The 17,720-nt window shown below is 30.8% G+C and overlaps 1 protein-coding gene across 1 annotated transcript; it reads right to left on the bottom strand.

Moving 5' to 3' along the window:
* Nucleotides 1-8,792: 8,792 nt before the first annotated feature.
* On the bottom strand, nt 8,793-13,115 carry LOC115986632 (ADP,ATP carrier protein 1, mitochondrial-like). Its single transcript, XM_031109846.1, has 4 exons — nt 12,957-13,115; nt 10,624-11,138; nt 10,152-10,523; nt 8,793-9,446 (listed from the first exon to the last, which is right to left on the bottom strand). Exons 2-4 carry the CDS (start codon nt 11,125-11,127, stop codon nt 9,150-9,152), a joined length of 1,173 nt encoding a protein of 390 aa, XP_030965706.1. The 5' UTR covers nt 11,128-11,138; nt 12,957-13,115; the 3' UTR covers nt 8,793-9,149.
* Between the last annotated feature and the right edge of the window lie 4,605 nt (nt 13,116-17,720).

The raw sequence follows: 17,720 nt of genomic DNA, 5'->3' as shown, positions 1-17,720 counted from the left end.
ATTTTTACAATATTTTCACAACAAATCGTAAGTGGTAGGTTATTATTGGTTGTTGTGAATGGGCAAAAAAGTAATTTAAATTATGGGTTCAAATTATAATCAATAACAACTTACCGTATGTGACTTGTTATAAAAATATTGTGAACGTAGCATTTCTCAATTTAGAAAGTTGTTTTTTTTTTTTTTTTTTTTTTTTTGGTTTCTTGTGTGTTGTCAGATTTGTATGGATGTTCACCTAGACTAATTAGAATTGGCTAAGGAATTTTTTTTTTTTTTTTTTTTTGTGCCTTGTGTGGGTTTGTTTTGGGGTGTTGTTTGGACTTAAGTTTGTTATTGGTAAATTTTGTTATTGAGCTTGTTAAATTTATTTCAGATTTTAGATCAATAAAATTTTTTATAGCCTTAAAAAAGATCAATAATATTGTTGAGGGAGACAAAGTACAAATTTATTGAAACAAATTGCTAAAATTAATATATATTTATAAATACTAAAAAAAAAATTTGAAAAATTTGGGGGCCACTGCCCCCCCCCCCCCCCCCCTCTCCCCCTCCCCCCAAGTCCAGGTATTGTTTCGTAGTTGGTCGTGATTAACCCTATATGTGCATGAACATAATACCTCCTCGATCTACTACAGAATCAATGTCTAAGCAACTTAGACATAATCCTTAAACCAAACTAGCATGATGCCGTGAGTTTTCAAAAGCTTGAACTTAAAACTCTTGTCTTGTACCAAACCTTGATCACCAAGTCAAGATTCCAGGAATTGTTGTCAATATTACCTATCTTATTATATATATATATATATATATATTCCAAAACAAAATAAGACAAGACATTACTCCATCACATATATATATATATATATATATATATAAAATCTCACAACATTCCATTATTTCCACTATCAAACCAATAACGAAGTGAGATTATTTTCTTAGGGGGGCCAATGTGTAAAAGTCAAGATATATATCATGTGATTAAAATATATGCGATTTTCATTTAATAGTTATTTAGTATAATTTTCTTATAAATTGATTTAAAAAGAAAATTCTTAGGATGTTTTCAGTTGATTTTTACATAAAACATGTGATGTTCATTTTAATAGCTGCATGTTGGATTAGAAGAATTTTCCTATAAATTTTAGTGATCTATTGATTTGTATGCCCAAATTTAATTATACTTTTAAAATATTTTGTACACAATTTGACTTTAAAAGAAAATAATAGACATATCTATAAATATAATATTAAATACCATATCCCTAAGAACACTTATTAAAAAATCTTAAATATATTCCTATTTCTATTTCTTTATTGTATTGTTAATTGATTTGTTTCGATGTTCTTATTCTACTTTCCGTTCTGGATCTTGAGTTTAGTGCTACCACAGGCACAGCCATCAAGGTTACGAAGTAAAAGGAGAGCCAACCAATTTTGTTGGAGTATGGACTCTGGTGAATAATAATTTTGGTCTAATCCTTTTAGGTTTTTTTTTTTTTTTTTTTTTTTTTTTTTAATTTTTTGACAAAGGTAACTACACCTTTTGTAGTATGCAATTTACATGTTCCCCACGTACTAAGTTATCATAGGGAGAAATTTTTTAGAGATGATCTCAAGATGTTAATATTTCAAACTCATGATCTCATAAATATCATGAGACTTTAAGAATTACTAAACCAAACCCTCAAAACTATTCTTTTTAGTTATTAATAAAGAAAAACACGGGTTAGCTATTAATAAAGAAAAACACGGGTTACTTTGAGGGGTTAAGCTAAACTAATATAAATATTTTTTTCCTAATTAATTAATTTATGAAGTACAGAGTAGATAAAGATTTTATAGTCATAAATTAAAAAGTAAATCTATCATTTTATAGTAGGACAACACCTTTATAAATATGCCAACTATTTTGTTATGTAAAAGCATACCTGACCTGTTTTTGTCAACCTATAATTGTTGCAAATCATTTATTATAATTTTTTTTTTTTTTTGGAGAAACTTATTATTTTCAATATATATAATTGGTACTTTTTGTACCATCTTCTTTTATAGATGAGAGATAAAAACAAATGATGTCAAATTAACTATAATTGTCAAAAAAAATGGCATTTGGACAAAATCATTTTGAAGGCTTTTGTTTTGGTGGTTTTGTTTTGGTTCATTAGAAAGGAAAGTATGTATAATACAAGTTTTGACTACTTTTGTGAAATTTAAAGTAAATCTGCTGCAGCTGTGCTGCCTTTTCTATTGAAGCATCAACCTACAGGTAATGGAGATCTTTGCTTGAAAAAATGATACTTTTGCTTTTGGAATATTTCCAAACACATACTAACTTTTCTCATTCTAGTATATATTTTGCTACCAACTTCTAAATGTGGACTCAAAATCTCTGAGGTGTTGTTTTGCTCTTTTTTTCTTTTTTTTTTAATGGTTAGAGAGTGTAATTAATGTGAATTTTTTATCTGCACATAACTATAGTAACACTCTAGTTTTTGTCAAAGTTGTTTATATATCTCAACATGGCCTTAAGATCTCTTCTTTTTTTTTTCTTTTTCTTTTTCTTTTTCTTTTTTATGGGTTTCAATTGGTTCAACAAGTTTTTTTTTTTTTTTTTTTTTTTTTTTTTTTTTTTTTTTTTTTTTTTTTGCCTTCAAATTAAAGAAAAAAATTCATTTTTATCATAACCTAATTGTAAAAGATAAAAATGATGAAATGAGCTAAATGAGTCTATGGTATCAAAAGTACAAAACACTTCATCAAATTATGAAAAAAGATTATTAGTATTTTTTTTTAGAAACATGAAAAAAAGATTATGAATGTGCGTGACCATAAATTTATTATTTTAATTTTGGTAGGTTATAATAAAAAATATATATAAATAAAGTAAAAATAAAAACTTTGAATCTTTGATAGTCAGAATAATTGACCAAGAACAAGGAGAGAGGTAAAAAAAAAAAAAAAAAAGCCATTTTCAACAGGCGGAGAGATCTGTGACAGCCGCATTGACAATAAATCTGTCTTTGCACAATCTTTGCCGTACATCTGTAAAATCTTCAAGGTTCTAATTTCTGATCCCTACAAATTGCTCACCTAAAGATTCCAAAAGGTCGTTTAGTCCCCCGAGCAACTAGAACAGCTTTAATGGTAAAACAAGATAAGGTCCATTTAATATAAGGGTCTAGGGCAAACATTAAGGTTTTTTTTTTTGGAAATATTTTTTTGAGGATTGAAAAAACTGTAATTATTTTTTCAATTCTTAAGAAAATTTTTTTTTAAAAATGAAAATTAATGTGTACCCTTAAAGCACACATTAGTAAAATCCTTAATATAAAGTAAAATTATTTCTGACCTAAAATGTTTGAAACTTCCAACTACTATATCCCAAAAATTAAAAGTTTTAGAGACTCGAGAATGTGATATTTTTGTTAGATTAAAATGAAAACTAGTAAAATTTGTTAATTCGATTGTTGTGAAAATTAATGTGTCTATAACATTTATAGAGAGAAATAAATAAATAAATAAAAAGTTGCTAGGCAATGATACATGAACTCAAGGAAAACAATATCTATTTATCATATAGTCAATAGTGGTTGAAATATAGAGGCAGGTGAATTCATTTTTGTCAAATTGATATCTTCCAAGCACTTTTTAATTTTTTGTCCATAGAATCATAGATACAGTGTTCTATATGAACAGGATGCATTTGTGTTTGCCACTAATTCAATTATGACACCTCCCCCACTCTCCCCTATTTATCTAGGAATTTTAAAAAAAAAAAAAATCAACTGCCATTGTAAACTCCTAACAAGGCTTACAAATCAAAAGCAAATTGTAAGAATCTTGTCAAGGCATTTAAAATTGTTCCATTGCAAATAAAAGAAAGTTGAGAAATATATTTTCACGATAATCTTTTCTTTTCTTTTTGAGAATCATTTTCACGTTAATCTTGATAATATATATGTGTGTATATATATATATATTTTAAGCTCACAGTTTACTAGTTACTTTATTAAAGTGAAAATCATATTCTTCTAAATTCTAACTAGCAATTACTTCATGTTTCTATCATCCTTATCTTCTTTTTTTTCCATGAAAAAGGAGTCTTCTCTATTTTCATGAAAAATGAGCAATCTTGCCGAGCTTGGTAACTCTTGATTGTCACCAAGTGAGGCATTAAAGTGGTTGAATTTATGTCGACTTAAAGGTTAAATGTGAAGAAAATATGGAGCGGTGCTTTGAGCTCTCACATAAAGGTGGGCCTCACACGTGGGTCTCCCATGGGACACACCCCTTATGTGAGAGCCTGGAGTACTGCTCCAAAACTATATAAGTACTATCCTAAATGTGGAATGGTTTTTATGGCTTGTCTATGTTTGTAGCACAAGCCCTCACCTTTGGGGTTGGGCAACCCCCATCCACTGTATGCTTTCTTTGTATTTAAAATTTGATTGAGGAATCTTTGTCAAGATCATCACATGTAAAATAGTTCAAGTATTCCTACAATTAAACGGCCACCTCTTAGGCCTAATTGATACTACCATAGATGCCAACTATAAACAAATACTCCCTCAAACACAACTTATTATTGTAAAGAGAAGTCTTCTCAAAGTCATCAATCTATATATATTCCCCTTTTCAGTCAATATATTTTAATTTCTATCGCTCCCATATAGGTATGCCTCATTTAGTATCAATTAAATTCAAACAAATGAACAAGTTAGCATGGTCTAATATTTGGTGTGGTAAATCAATATTAGGAATAGTCACATCACACCCAACTGGGGCAGTTAAGTACCTTTCATTCGGAAAGTTGAAGACAATCAAAACTTCAACATTATGTGTCAATTGTCATTGACTTGACGAACCACCTCAAATTTGGACCTTGAATTAATCACTTTGGTGCAAACATGTCCTCAAGAGAGCTTAACTATGACTCCTATTTCAGTTGTTCATTTAGTACAAGTTACTAGTAGACTCCAAGACCTTCTATTCTGGTTGTTAATACGTTGGAGAAAATGAGAAAATGATTGGTATTGATGGTATATACTATTTAGTATATTCAAAGTCCATGCATCTTAGTTGTTGATTTGTTGTAGAAAATGATTGCAAGAAAATTTTCCCCATCTCTTTAATGATTTTGGTAGGATGTAATGGTATTGTTACTCTCTTCAGAAAGTTGGTCTCCCTATAATGTATGCAATCAAATATAGATGAAGATAGGTCACCAGAAACAGCTGACTTATTATGTTGCTTCACATTGTCTTAGTTAAGAACCAGCTTAGTCAATGAATAGGCAATTTGATATTTAAATAATGCCCAATTAGGTTATCTGTGACCGTGAGGCAACTTTTTTAAGTCACTTTCTTATGATACATGTCACAAGGTGAAGCCAGGAGCAAAGTTAAATGATCTCTTCTGGTGTAAGAGCAAATCGGTACAAGCATGATCATCATATGAAAGTAATTTTCATTTAATTCCAAGAGGTTGATCTAATGATTTCTAAGGTTCATGTTATTCATGAGATCTTCGATTCATATCTTAGTTAACACTCTCAAAAGATTAAGTCTCCTGAACACCTATTATAAAAGGGGAAAGAATCAAAAGTTTTCATTTAGAATTGGACAATTCCATGAACCTATACTTTGAATTCCAATAAATTTGTGGCAGTAACTTTTTTTTTTTACAAAGTTGAATTGGGATCCCACAGGAATATTGTGACAATGCACTTTGAGTTTCTATGTATATCATATTTATATATATGGACAATGCAGGGCTTGGGACCACATAAATACCTAGAAATTTATTTAAAAAATGAAAAAGCAATTAAAAGGAAGCCAGGCAAGTTCCTCTATGTGACCAAATAAATAAAATAAGCTATTTACCTGTAATAAAGCCATCAAATAAGTAAATGCTAATGTCATGAGATACATGGGACCAAAGTAGACCTTGTTTGCAAGCAAGGAATTGGTCTTTTCAATCCGCAAACACATGCATTGCAAGCAGAGAGAGAGAGAGAGAGAATATGGAACTTCAAAAGGTTGGTCAAAATTTAACAAAAAGATGAAACAAGGCATCTCTTACAAGTTAATTTTTAGAAAAGCAGCAATTATTGCAAAGAGATTTGCTCTGAATCAACAGATTAAACATTAAAGTTGGATTAGACTAATCATAATAATGTATTCATGTTTGCTTGTCAGCTTGAGTACTACCAGTAATTCAACTCAAGTACACAACAGTCTTAAGCCAAGCACATTTTGGAATCTTTGTCCTATGGTCTCCTACAGAGATTAAACAAAGCATGACTTGTGGGTAACCTGAAATAGTGCCACTAATATATACGCATAGAGGGATACTTTACTTTTACCCAAATCATTTTCTACAAATAATTGAACTTTAAAAAAAAAAAAAAATTACACAAGCAATTGCTTTCTCTATTTTTTTATTATTAAAATTTCATAATTTATATTTAGTATTCATGCCAAAGTTGTTTAGACAATAATATACGTAATGTAGATGTCTCAAAATGCTTTGTAATAGTCAAAAATCTCGTAATTTAGTGTTATTGCGAGAATTTAGATTTGAATCTCCCTTTGCCCAATTTATTGTAGGAAAAAAAAAAAAAAATTATGCTTTGTGATCAGTAAATTATTTGCCTTAATAAGGACTTGGAGGACCATAAAACACATTCATCCATCTCTGCACACGACATATAACATAGCAAGAACATTGATGAAAATTGCAAATGCAAGTGGAAAGCCTTATAGTTGACATGTTAGTTGCCATGCCACACAAAACAAGGCACCTAAAACCACAATTCTGTGTGAAATGCCATATATGATGATATCACATGTTTCGCATTGGTTTTGTGGCCCTTCTGGTGAGGCTTTTTTTTTTTTTTTTAAATAAAATTTTTATGCGACTTCTGGTGAGGCTTTTGAAAGCAAAAAATACACCTTTCTAGCCGTTTGCTAATTAAATGATGCAATAGTTTTTTGTCACTTGTGTGAAACAGTTTTGTGATTTTGTCCCTATTGCCATTTTTAGATATACTGTCATGCTTCCCAAAAATTGCTTTTCAAAACAGCTCAAACTTGGGTATTCGAGATGGATCCAACTTGCTATCCAGTTAAGGATTAAAAATCTGAAAATCGAGGTCGATGTCATGGTCACCCTCGATCTACTTCATTAGCATTGAGGGGCGTAATAACCTCAAATTGCAATTTTAGCAATATACTCGCTCTGACTAAGCTTTACTCGGGTGTATATTGTTAAAAATTTTTAACAACCATAAATAGAAAGTGTGTATATATACAAATTACTGTAGCTAGATGGTAAAAATAATATATTATATTTTATTGTTTCTCTCTTCTAATAAACTATTATTAACAATTTTTTATTGCTTTTTTCTCTCTCTTCACATTCTCTCCCTTTCAAGTAAATAGTAAATAAAAGATATTTAAATGAAGTGGTGAAAGAATAAAGATTAGGATGTTAAATGTATTGTAAAATGAAATGGTATAATAAATAAAGTCATTTTTTTAGATGGTAAAATATACATCTTTATGCAGGCTAGGATATGAAGACATGATTTATCTACTTCAAGCACTTTATCTCATTACATGCACAGCTCCAACTTGGGTATTTGAGATGGGGTACAACTTGCTATCAAGTTATGGATTAAAAATCTGAAAATCGAGGTCGATGTTATGGTCATCCTTCGATCTTGATCTACTTAAATGCGTGTTTGGAATTAGCCTTTTTTTCCTCAAATTTTAATCTTATAGCCTTTACGTAGTGCTTTTTAAAACTTACTTTTTTAAGGTAAATATAAATACTATAGCACGCAAAAAGTTAAATAATCTAATGTCAATCACACACTAATCAGCTCGATGTACATAGTTTATCGACTTCAAGCACTTATCTCATTGCATGTACATGGTTTGAGTTAAGACTCTAATATCACTGACGCCACTCACACACACACACACAGGGAATCCAGTGTGGATCTCGTCGCAAAAGAAGGCTACCGTCTACTTACAAAGTTACAAACTCTCTTTTCCACCCTTCTTTTGTGTACTAAAGCCAAAAATGAGGTTTATGCGAAGTAGCGTGACTTAGCCAAAGCACTTTTGTCCTGATTCTTAATCAATTGCATATATTTTCCATTCACCCAAAAAATTAAAGCTGCAACTTCAGATATCAGAAATGTTTAAAGACTACAGTCCAACCAAACTGTTCATATATATGGTGATAAAAGCAAAGTTTTGCATAAAAGCCTAAAACACAGCCGGTTATTATTTGCTAGAATCCCGAACAAAACAGTAAAACTTTCCAGTCCTGTAGACTATATATAACTGGAATCCGGAAAATCCAATCAACTCAGTAAAAAAGACAAGCCAGGTAAGAAATTATAGGATCCTAATTCAGAAATCAACCATGTAAGAAACCAATGCGTAAATTCTCTACATTTCATTAGCACCAATCGACTCTGGTTGATTCTCAACTGTAAAAGGAGTACTTATCTATTATGATAGAGATACCAAATCAACCATGTAAGAAACCAATGAGAGAACACTGACAAAAGAATATAGAGTTGAATTGCATAGTATTCACTCATTCACTTGTTACAAATTGCCTGGTATGTCTGTCACAAGCAATACTTTCATCAAAATCCATCATTGCACAGTGTGCGGTACAGCTTCCAATTCTTCGTTTTCGAATTAAATTTGCAGTACCCACTAATATGAAATACTCATAAAACAGCATTTGATAACCAACAATCTATGATAAAATTCATCTCAACATTCAACATATTCATCATTTACTGTAAAAGAAGCAAAATCCAGCATCAAATTAAGTCCTCATTCGTAAACAAAAATACCAGGACATATATGAAAGTATCCTCCTTAAATTATAGAGAGAGCTGAAGCTGAAAAGAAGTAACAGAGGCATTGACAGTCACCTCAATAAATCAGGTTTATAGGATCAGAATCAATCCAAAATTTTAAATTGGTTTGGGATTTAAATCCCTCTAAAACTGAATTATTTGAGCAAAAATTCGCCGGAATAAGTACTTGGAACTCAAAAAGATTTTCATCACCATCTAAAAGCTAAAATTGGCACAAGCAGGGAAATATACCCCTGGTTAATTAAGCACCACCAGATCCGTATTTCTTTCCGAACACGATTAACTGTAACTTGTCATAACCGGCAAGGACACCAGCACCAGCAACAGCACGGAGGATGTTTGCACCAGCACCCTTGAAGAGAGACTTGGGACCCTCATTCTTCAGAATCTGGGAGAATGCATCCAATGAGCTCTTGTACTTGACAGCTTCACCGGAGGTCATCATCATTCTTCTACGAACAGTGTCAATTGGGTAGGATGCAAGACCAGCACCGTTGGTGATGAGCCAACCAAGGGCAAAGCTAGCAAAGAAACTATCCTGTAGTCATCAAAATAAGAGGGGAAGAAGATGTCAGGAATCAGAAAACTGACTCATGTGCCAGATTGATACAGCAGTTCAATACACAATTAAAACAAAACTGAATTTTTAACCAACATTAATAATAAAAAAGAAAGATGTCAAAACAGAAACCATTAAAACCTAATAAAAGATATTGTTTATAGATCCTAATTTATGAAAGAGAACAAGAAAGCAATGGTAAATATATCTGGCTTTTTATCAACAAGAAGCTCACTTGACAAATGGCCAATAATAGATCAATTTATTTAAATTGTAGAAGTTTGAAGACCTCTTAATTTTTTTTTTATGGCGTGGAACCTCATAAAAGGCAAGGCCCTTTGGGCACTCCTGGGGAGAAAACCCCAGATACATGACCCCACCAGCCAAAACTGTTTATCAAGTATCCCAAGGAACCCTCTGGTGGGAATTCCAACCTAGGATGTATGGGTCTACACAGCTCATCTCAAGCCTCCCAGCACTAGGCCAGACTCAAATGGGTTATAAGTAATCAGACATGTAAAAATATCCATCCAAGTCATGTAACATGTCAGTTGCATCAAGATAAATTCATTAGATCATATGTCATCACTACACAGATGTAGCATTAAGTCATGGCCCATGCAAGTATAAGTAATGCCAAGTGCTGTAAAGAACAAGGAACAACATAGAAGAGACGCTGCTTACCGCCAAATCTCCAGTCAGGAGAACTGGCTTCAAAGAATCATACATTCCGAAGTAAAGACCACGGTACACGATGATACCAACACATGAAATGTTGAATCCACGGTAGAGACCAGCAATACCATCAGTTGCCAGTGTCTTTTTGTAGACATCAACCAGACCATTGAATTGCCTCTCTCCTCCCTTCTTTGCAGCCTTAGCATCGTTAGCCAGACGGGTACGGGCATAGTCCAGTGAGTAAACAAAGAGAAGAGATGAAGCACCAGCTGCACCACCAGAGGCCAAGTTACCAGCAAACCATTTCCAGTAACCATCCTTGTCCTTCTTGAAGTTGAAAAGCCTCTTAAAGTAATCCTTGAATGCAAAGTTCAAGGCCTGGTACAAGTTTCATAGAGCAAATATAGGCATTAGAAGCTTGAAAAATACTACTTTTTCAGACAACGAAAAAGGGGAAAAAGATAATAAAAATACTAACCTGAGTAGGGAAGTAACGGATGACATTAGCAGTGTTCCCTCTCCACAATGAAGCAAATCCCTCTTCCTTAATTGTTCGGCCAAAACAATCACCAATACCCTTGTAGGGTTCAGACAACCTCCCGGATTTAATCATCTCATCCTGGTTCTGAATCAAAAGTTTAACACGCTCAATTGGAGCAGCAGCTGTTTTGGATACAGCAGCAGATACACCACCCATAAGGAAATCAATGAGAAAGTTTCCTTTCTCTTTAGGGGCTGCAATGAAAATTGGGGAGGCAGTCGATGCAACAGCAGATAGATCAGTAGTAGCTCCACAAGCTGGCATTATGGGATACTGGAAGGCAGCATTTGAGTAGTTTCCAAATGTGGCACGCCTTTGGTACAGAGCTGCCTGATGGTAAGCACCATCAAAACTCTGAACATCCATGGAAATACCAGAGCGGAGATGGAGCTGGCCAGCTGCCTTCTGAAAGACTGTGGGGTGTTGAACCTGATCAACCATTTTCACTTTCCCTGCAAAATATGAACACTTTAACGTCAAAAATAGCTGATACCACAAGGAAACACAACATGACAATAAAAATCAACATAGGCAAGAAAGATAATAATCGTCCAAAAGATATCATTCTAGCTTTTCCAACCAATGATGCTTAAGAAATAGCAGTGATTTACAACTGTGCAACATTAGAGAATACATGCAGTCTCACTAACAATAAATTTCATTGGAATATTGAAACTGGTGAGCCATAAATAGAAGACCAAACTTGAAAAATTCACTCCAATGCTTGTCCAATGACATCTTGATCACAACTAGGAACGCAGACAAGCATCTCTCAAACAAAGTAATTACTTGAATTCAGTAACAAAACCACGTACTACTAAAACAGAACCATAAGTTACTCAAACCCTCGTAAGGTTTTATTGTGGTATCAGAATAGAACATAGAATGTATTACATAAATGCCTAAAATTGGTGCATGTTACAAGTTTTTTTTTGGGGCAAGTGACACGAGCATCCAATCATTATAGTACATGGAATGTATCGCATAAAACCCCAAAATAAGTAAGTTACACAAGCACCCAATGGGAAGGCATGTTACAGTTAGTAGCATAGTGCCATAGTGAATTTACAACAGCAAAAATAAACCCAATAAGCAGCTCAGGCTGACACCTCGTTTCACAGCATAAACGAGTATAAAATTTTAAGACAATAAACATGCTGCTAATAAACTGTGTAATACATATGTCCAATCTCTACTTCCATACCAAAGTTCTAAAAAAGACATCTTCTTGTGAGACGCGGGATAATTTACAAACACGTAATTTGCTAATACATGTGCCCAATATTTACAAACACGTATTTCATGTTAATTAAAAACCAATGGCTATGAAAAAAATGTTTAATAGTAATTCAATTAAATTCAATGAATAATTATCCGAATAGCTCTTAAATAATTGCTAGTAAATTGTTGACATAGTTCATAATCAGGGTTATATAAAAGGATCCTGTTAACAGATGCCACATTTGTTATATAAAAAGCTGTCAAAAAAATTAATTACTTTTTATTTTTACATAAAAAGTTTCTAGAAATATTTTCTAAACCAATGCCCTCGGAGCATTCGTTAACTTTTGCCTTAAATATAAATACAATTCAAAAAAAAAAAAAAAAAATCTTTTGCAAAACATATTATCAGTCAACTATACATAAGATAGTAGCTGAAAATGAAAGCAGAAAAAAGCGAATCCGAATATATACAATTTTTTTAGATACTTTTAAAAAACAAAGCTAGCAAAAGTAATATCAAAATTGAAAACAAAGTGAAAAAATTGATCAGATCTAACATAAATCTAGATCCATAAATCTAGATACGAAAAAAAATGTTACATGTAAAATAAAACTAAAAACTTAATCTAATAGTAAATCAATAAAAATCAAAAAAATTTTATATTATATAGTTAAAAACGAACTGAAATGAGCACAAAAACTAACAGATCTAATAAATCAGATATATTTAGACCAAAAACTAATTAGATCTAGAACACGCAGCTTGAAAAAACGGTTATATAACCAAAAAAAAAAAAAATAACGAATCAAATCAATAAAACGCAGGTTATAATAACGAGTCTACCTTTCAGTACTAGTGTAACTAAGCTAAACTTGATTGATAAAAATGAAACAGAAACCTCATAAACAGGTAGATCTAACAGAAAAAAACTGAATCAAACATAGCGAAACACATGCATGTGTATAAATAGATATCAGATCTAAAGAGATTTGAAATAGAATCAGAGAGAGATAGATATTTTTTGTGTTTTTTTTTTTTTTTTTACCTGTTGAAGTCTCCGCCTTTCGCTGTGAAGTTGAAAGAGAGAGTTGCGAAAGGCAGAGAGAGAGAGCGAGGAAATGGGAGCTTTTTTTTGAGTGTTGTGCGGTGGAGAGGTGAGGAGGCTTTGAAGTGAAATGAGGCGTTTATATTGACTCTTTGCGCGTGCGGCGTGAGCGTATTGTTGCGTTGAGCGTTTGGTTTGGTCCATGTGGCTGAATGACTGTATTTTTCTTTTTTTTCTTTTTTTTAATTAAAAAAAAAGTTACTACTATCATATTTTTCTAATAAATTATAAGTGATTAATTATTATTTATTTTAATTTAAACTCCATAACAACCTGTTATATAATATTTATTGAAAAAAATTATAGATATAATATTTTTTTATAATTAAAAAAAGGAGCTCACGCGAGTGATCACTATAATAGAATTTTCTAGACGGTTCATTTTTCTAATCTCGTAGATTTGATGGATCGTAAAGACTACTTATCGTTGCGTCATGCCGTAATTGGTGATGGAATGCCATAATTGGTGATGAAAATTCAATTTGTTTTATATGTTCGTATTATGAATGAGGGTTCTCTTTTCATTTGATTATGAGGTAATAGAGATACATGTCATGTTGCCACTATGTATATGAGGACTTGTTTATTTTTTGATAACAAGTTAGAAAGGTAGAGGAGCACTTTAGGCAAGTCAAATGATTGATTTTATGATTAAGATTTTTTTTTTTTTTTGAATAAGAGTGTATAGAAATTTGATTTTATATTCTACCATATATGATAGATGATTTTAAATGACATGTGACACTATATTTACTTTTAATTTTAAATATGTTAACCACCGAAAAGGCTCGAGATGCGGGGTTAGCAGCATGTTGTAATTATTTCTCAAAAAAAAAAATATGTTAACTACCAAATTTTATCTTGAAATGTAATCTTTCCATTTTAAAAGAGCATTCTCCATAGAAGAAAAAAAATGGTACTTTTCCATTAGATGGTTTAAATTAAATATTTAACAATTTGAGAAAATAATTACAAATTTTTTAGATTTTAAGAAAAATTAAATACTACTTTATTAATTTTAAATTTTAAATAACATGATACTCTATATATACATTGTTGGATGATTGAATAAAAGAGTCTATTTTGGTAATGGCACGTAAGGTTTAAAATTTTTGAATGGTAGATTGGCTGTCATTGATGTTACTTAATACTAGTGAAGTGAGATTGTCAAATTATTTAAACAATCTTCTGAAAAAATTTTATTTAGACAATAACAAATGATGTATTTCACTTGTACTCTTTAATTGTCTTTTTTTCTTTTTCTTTTTCCTTTTTAAGTTGATAATTAAGTAGGATAATAACAATTGCTGATGTGATAAGTGATTATCTCTATATATTAAAACAATTTAGAAAGTTAGTTATGATTTCAAAAAAAGTCAAAAATACCCCTAATCTAATTAGATAATCTTTATTCTTAAAAAAAAAAAAAGAAAAAAAAGTGGGGTTAATATTATAATTCAACATAATTCAAAAAAAAAAAAAAAAAAAAAACTACCTAAGAAACTTTTTTCTTAAAAATTAATACACTCTCTATTTAAATATATCTCACACAAGTTTGATACATTTTTTTTTTCACTGTTTACTCTATTCAAATCATTATTTTAGTTTCTTAAAAATTCTTTCTTATGTAAACTCACTAATAATAGATAAATTTAAATTGAAAAATTACATTAAATTCAAAAAAATAAAAAATAGCCTCATCGCATGTGCGGAGTGTGTATGATGAGGCTAGTTACTAAGTAAAACAATAATATAAATGGTGAGTTTAGATGAAATCTAATAAGAATTGGTCATATCAACAACTTGTAGGAATGTTGTAAAATAATTTATATTTGTAAATATATATATATATATATATATATATATATTATAGAAACAAACTCTTTATAATTTATAGTAACAATAACACTACTCTTTCACTTTATACGATGGAATGAATAAAGCCTATAAAACCTATGGGGTTTATTACTAATCGGATTAAAGTATACAAAGCAAGGATTATAATAATAATTTTTTTTTTTAAATGTATACAAAGTCAATCCGAAAATTGAAACTTTTGGAGTATGCAATTTCCTTTTATCAGAAACTCTAATTAGAAGTATGGACCAAAAGCTTTTCATCTTAATTTGGTATTATCGCGTGGTAAAATTTCGAGGGCTAAAAAGCAAATTGATGTACCTTTGTTACAATCCATTCAAATCCCATGCAAAACATGTCAATTTTGTAGTCTAATCAAATATTGCCGGTCAAATTTTAAACATTCATCTTTTAAAGGAAGAAAAATGTGACTTTGGTTGTGGAGCAGTCATCACTTGTGAACGAGGCAACTGGCTGGCAGCATGTGTCGAGAAATGTTAGAATCTACTATCTATTTATTTTTCATAATTTGTTTGGTAACTTATAATTGATGTGATATAAATTTTAGAATAAATTTTAGCTTTAAACAAATTTGGCATTATCATTTTCAACTTATTACGTGGTAATTTATAAAACTATCCATATGTATTATTTAAAAAAGTTATATGACCTATTAACAAAGTCATATGACTAAAATTACACTTGAATTGTTTCTTTAATCGTCACGAAATAAATTGAAAAAAGAGAGTTACAAACATATTTGGAACAAAAAAAACTTCTAACTTTTATCATTACCACTATTTTTATTGTACACCAATTATTAAAATAAAATTTGTTGTATAATTGGATTTTTTTTCCCTTTTGAGTTAATGGTAAATAATAAAATGATATTAGAGATGGGTGGAAAGAGAAGTAATAAAAACTCATTAACTCAACTATTGTGAAAAATATTGTAAAGATTATTATGCATGTAGCACCACTCCTATGTGTTATGAAAAAGAAAGTTTACAAACACAACAAAATTTCTTAATATTTTTATAATAAACTTGTTTTGAGTTATGGTAGGTTCCGGTGTAACTTTTCTTATTATTTTTATTTTGACTTAACAATTCTATTGATACACCTAATTGGGAAAAATGGCTATATATCCTTTATTTTTAAAGTATGCAGTAAAACACCCAATTTTTCAAAGTATCTAGCAAAATACCCCTATTTTTGGAACTCACAAAATTGAGTTCATGTAAAACTCGATATCATCAAAATTGAGTTCCAAAATAAGAGTATGTTGCTAAATACTTTGAAAAAAAAAGTATTTTACTACATACTTCAAAAAACAAAAGATACTTAACTATTTTCCCCCGCCTTATTATATAACTTACCAAGGTGGAGGAAAAAACAGTGAGTCAATGTGGTAATAGAATCTATTCATTAATGAATAAACTTTTTTTTTGGTAAACAAAATATGGGTAGAGGAAGCGACCAATGTGGCTTTCCTACCTAGGTGTAACCATAGTAACACCCTACTCACTTTCAGGCGAGATCTCATACTCTCGGTCCATGAGAAACTCACTTACTCCCTCTGTCCCATTTTGTTTGTCCTGTTTGAAAAATCAAACTTTTTAAGGGAATATCATTTATTGTCTTGTCTACCTTTTAAAAATGTATAAGTTTCCAAAATTACCCTTAAATAAATTTATTGTCTTGTCTATTTTTTAAATATTTGTTGGTTTTCTTTTCAAATAGTTTTGAAAATAAAATAAGGGTATAATATGAATATTAGTAAATTAATGACTTTTATTTTTAAAAATAAAATAATATTTTGGGACATTTTAAAATGAAATAGATGACAAATAAAGTGAGACGGAAGAAGTATTATATTTGAACGGGTTAGGAAGGAAATGAGATATAAAAGCATCACTACACATTTAATTATTGACACTCGGACACCTGTTGGGATTTGGGAATAGACCATTTTAATATGAAATTGGTTAGTCTTTTCTATGTCGTGGAAGCAAAGGACTCGTGATGGGAACATGGGAGGAAAGATCCTTCCACGTAATTACCGACAGAGAGGTTTGGGCTTTACTGGGACGTGTGCCATTCAGCCCTGTACTGTAGTGCCCACAGGCCTATCAATGTCAATTTTGGCCATCTCCTTATACCACACACAAAAAATGTTCATGTTGTTCTAATTTAGAGTGAGTTCTAGTTCTGTTTAAGGCTCACTCAGCTCAAAATAGACCAAACTTGTTGAGTAATTTTGTGACAATACCATCATCACAAGGCTCTTAGAATTTGAGTTTAACTTGAACACAAATTCCATGAATTGAAGTCTAGGCAAAAATAGATTGATTGTGTATTTTTTTTTTATTCAAAGTATTTTCTTGTCAACCTATTTCAAAATTTTTATTATATTTAATAATTTAAATACTATTTAATTAATACATCATTTAACTTTTTGAGGCCAAGTTAAATCAAAGCAACATAGTTTATGACATAAATAGAAAGTCTAAAGCTTGTTTGGTAAAAATGTTCAAAACAAAGTTTTCAATATTTAAATATTGAAAACTGTGGGTTTAAAGAAAAAGCATATTTGATAGCAATATTTTATTATAGATGTTTGAGTTACATGTTTTAAGGTGTTTAAAACATATATTTTGAAAACTCATCCATACTAATTTTTAGTTTTCAAATAACAACAAAGTGAATGGTCTTTTTGTAAAAAGTTGAAAATTGTGGGGCTCATTGACAATACCAAACTTTTTTTTTTTTTCATTTTCTCCCACAGGCGCATCTCTTTGTCATTCTCTCTTCTTTTTTTTTTTTTTTTTTTTCTCTCTCTCCTTA

Source organism: Quercus lobata, chromosome 4, assembly GCF_001633185.2.
Source record: "Quercus lobata isolate SW786 chromosome 4, ValleyOak3.0 Primary Assembly, whole genome shotgun sequence".
NCBI classification, from domain to species: Eukaryota; Viridiplantae; Streptophyta; class Magnoliopsida; order Fagales; family Fagaceae; genus Quercus; species Quercus lobata.
Note: the sequence above shows the minus strand (reverse complement) of the source record. Positions and strands in the feature narration are given on the sequence as shown.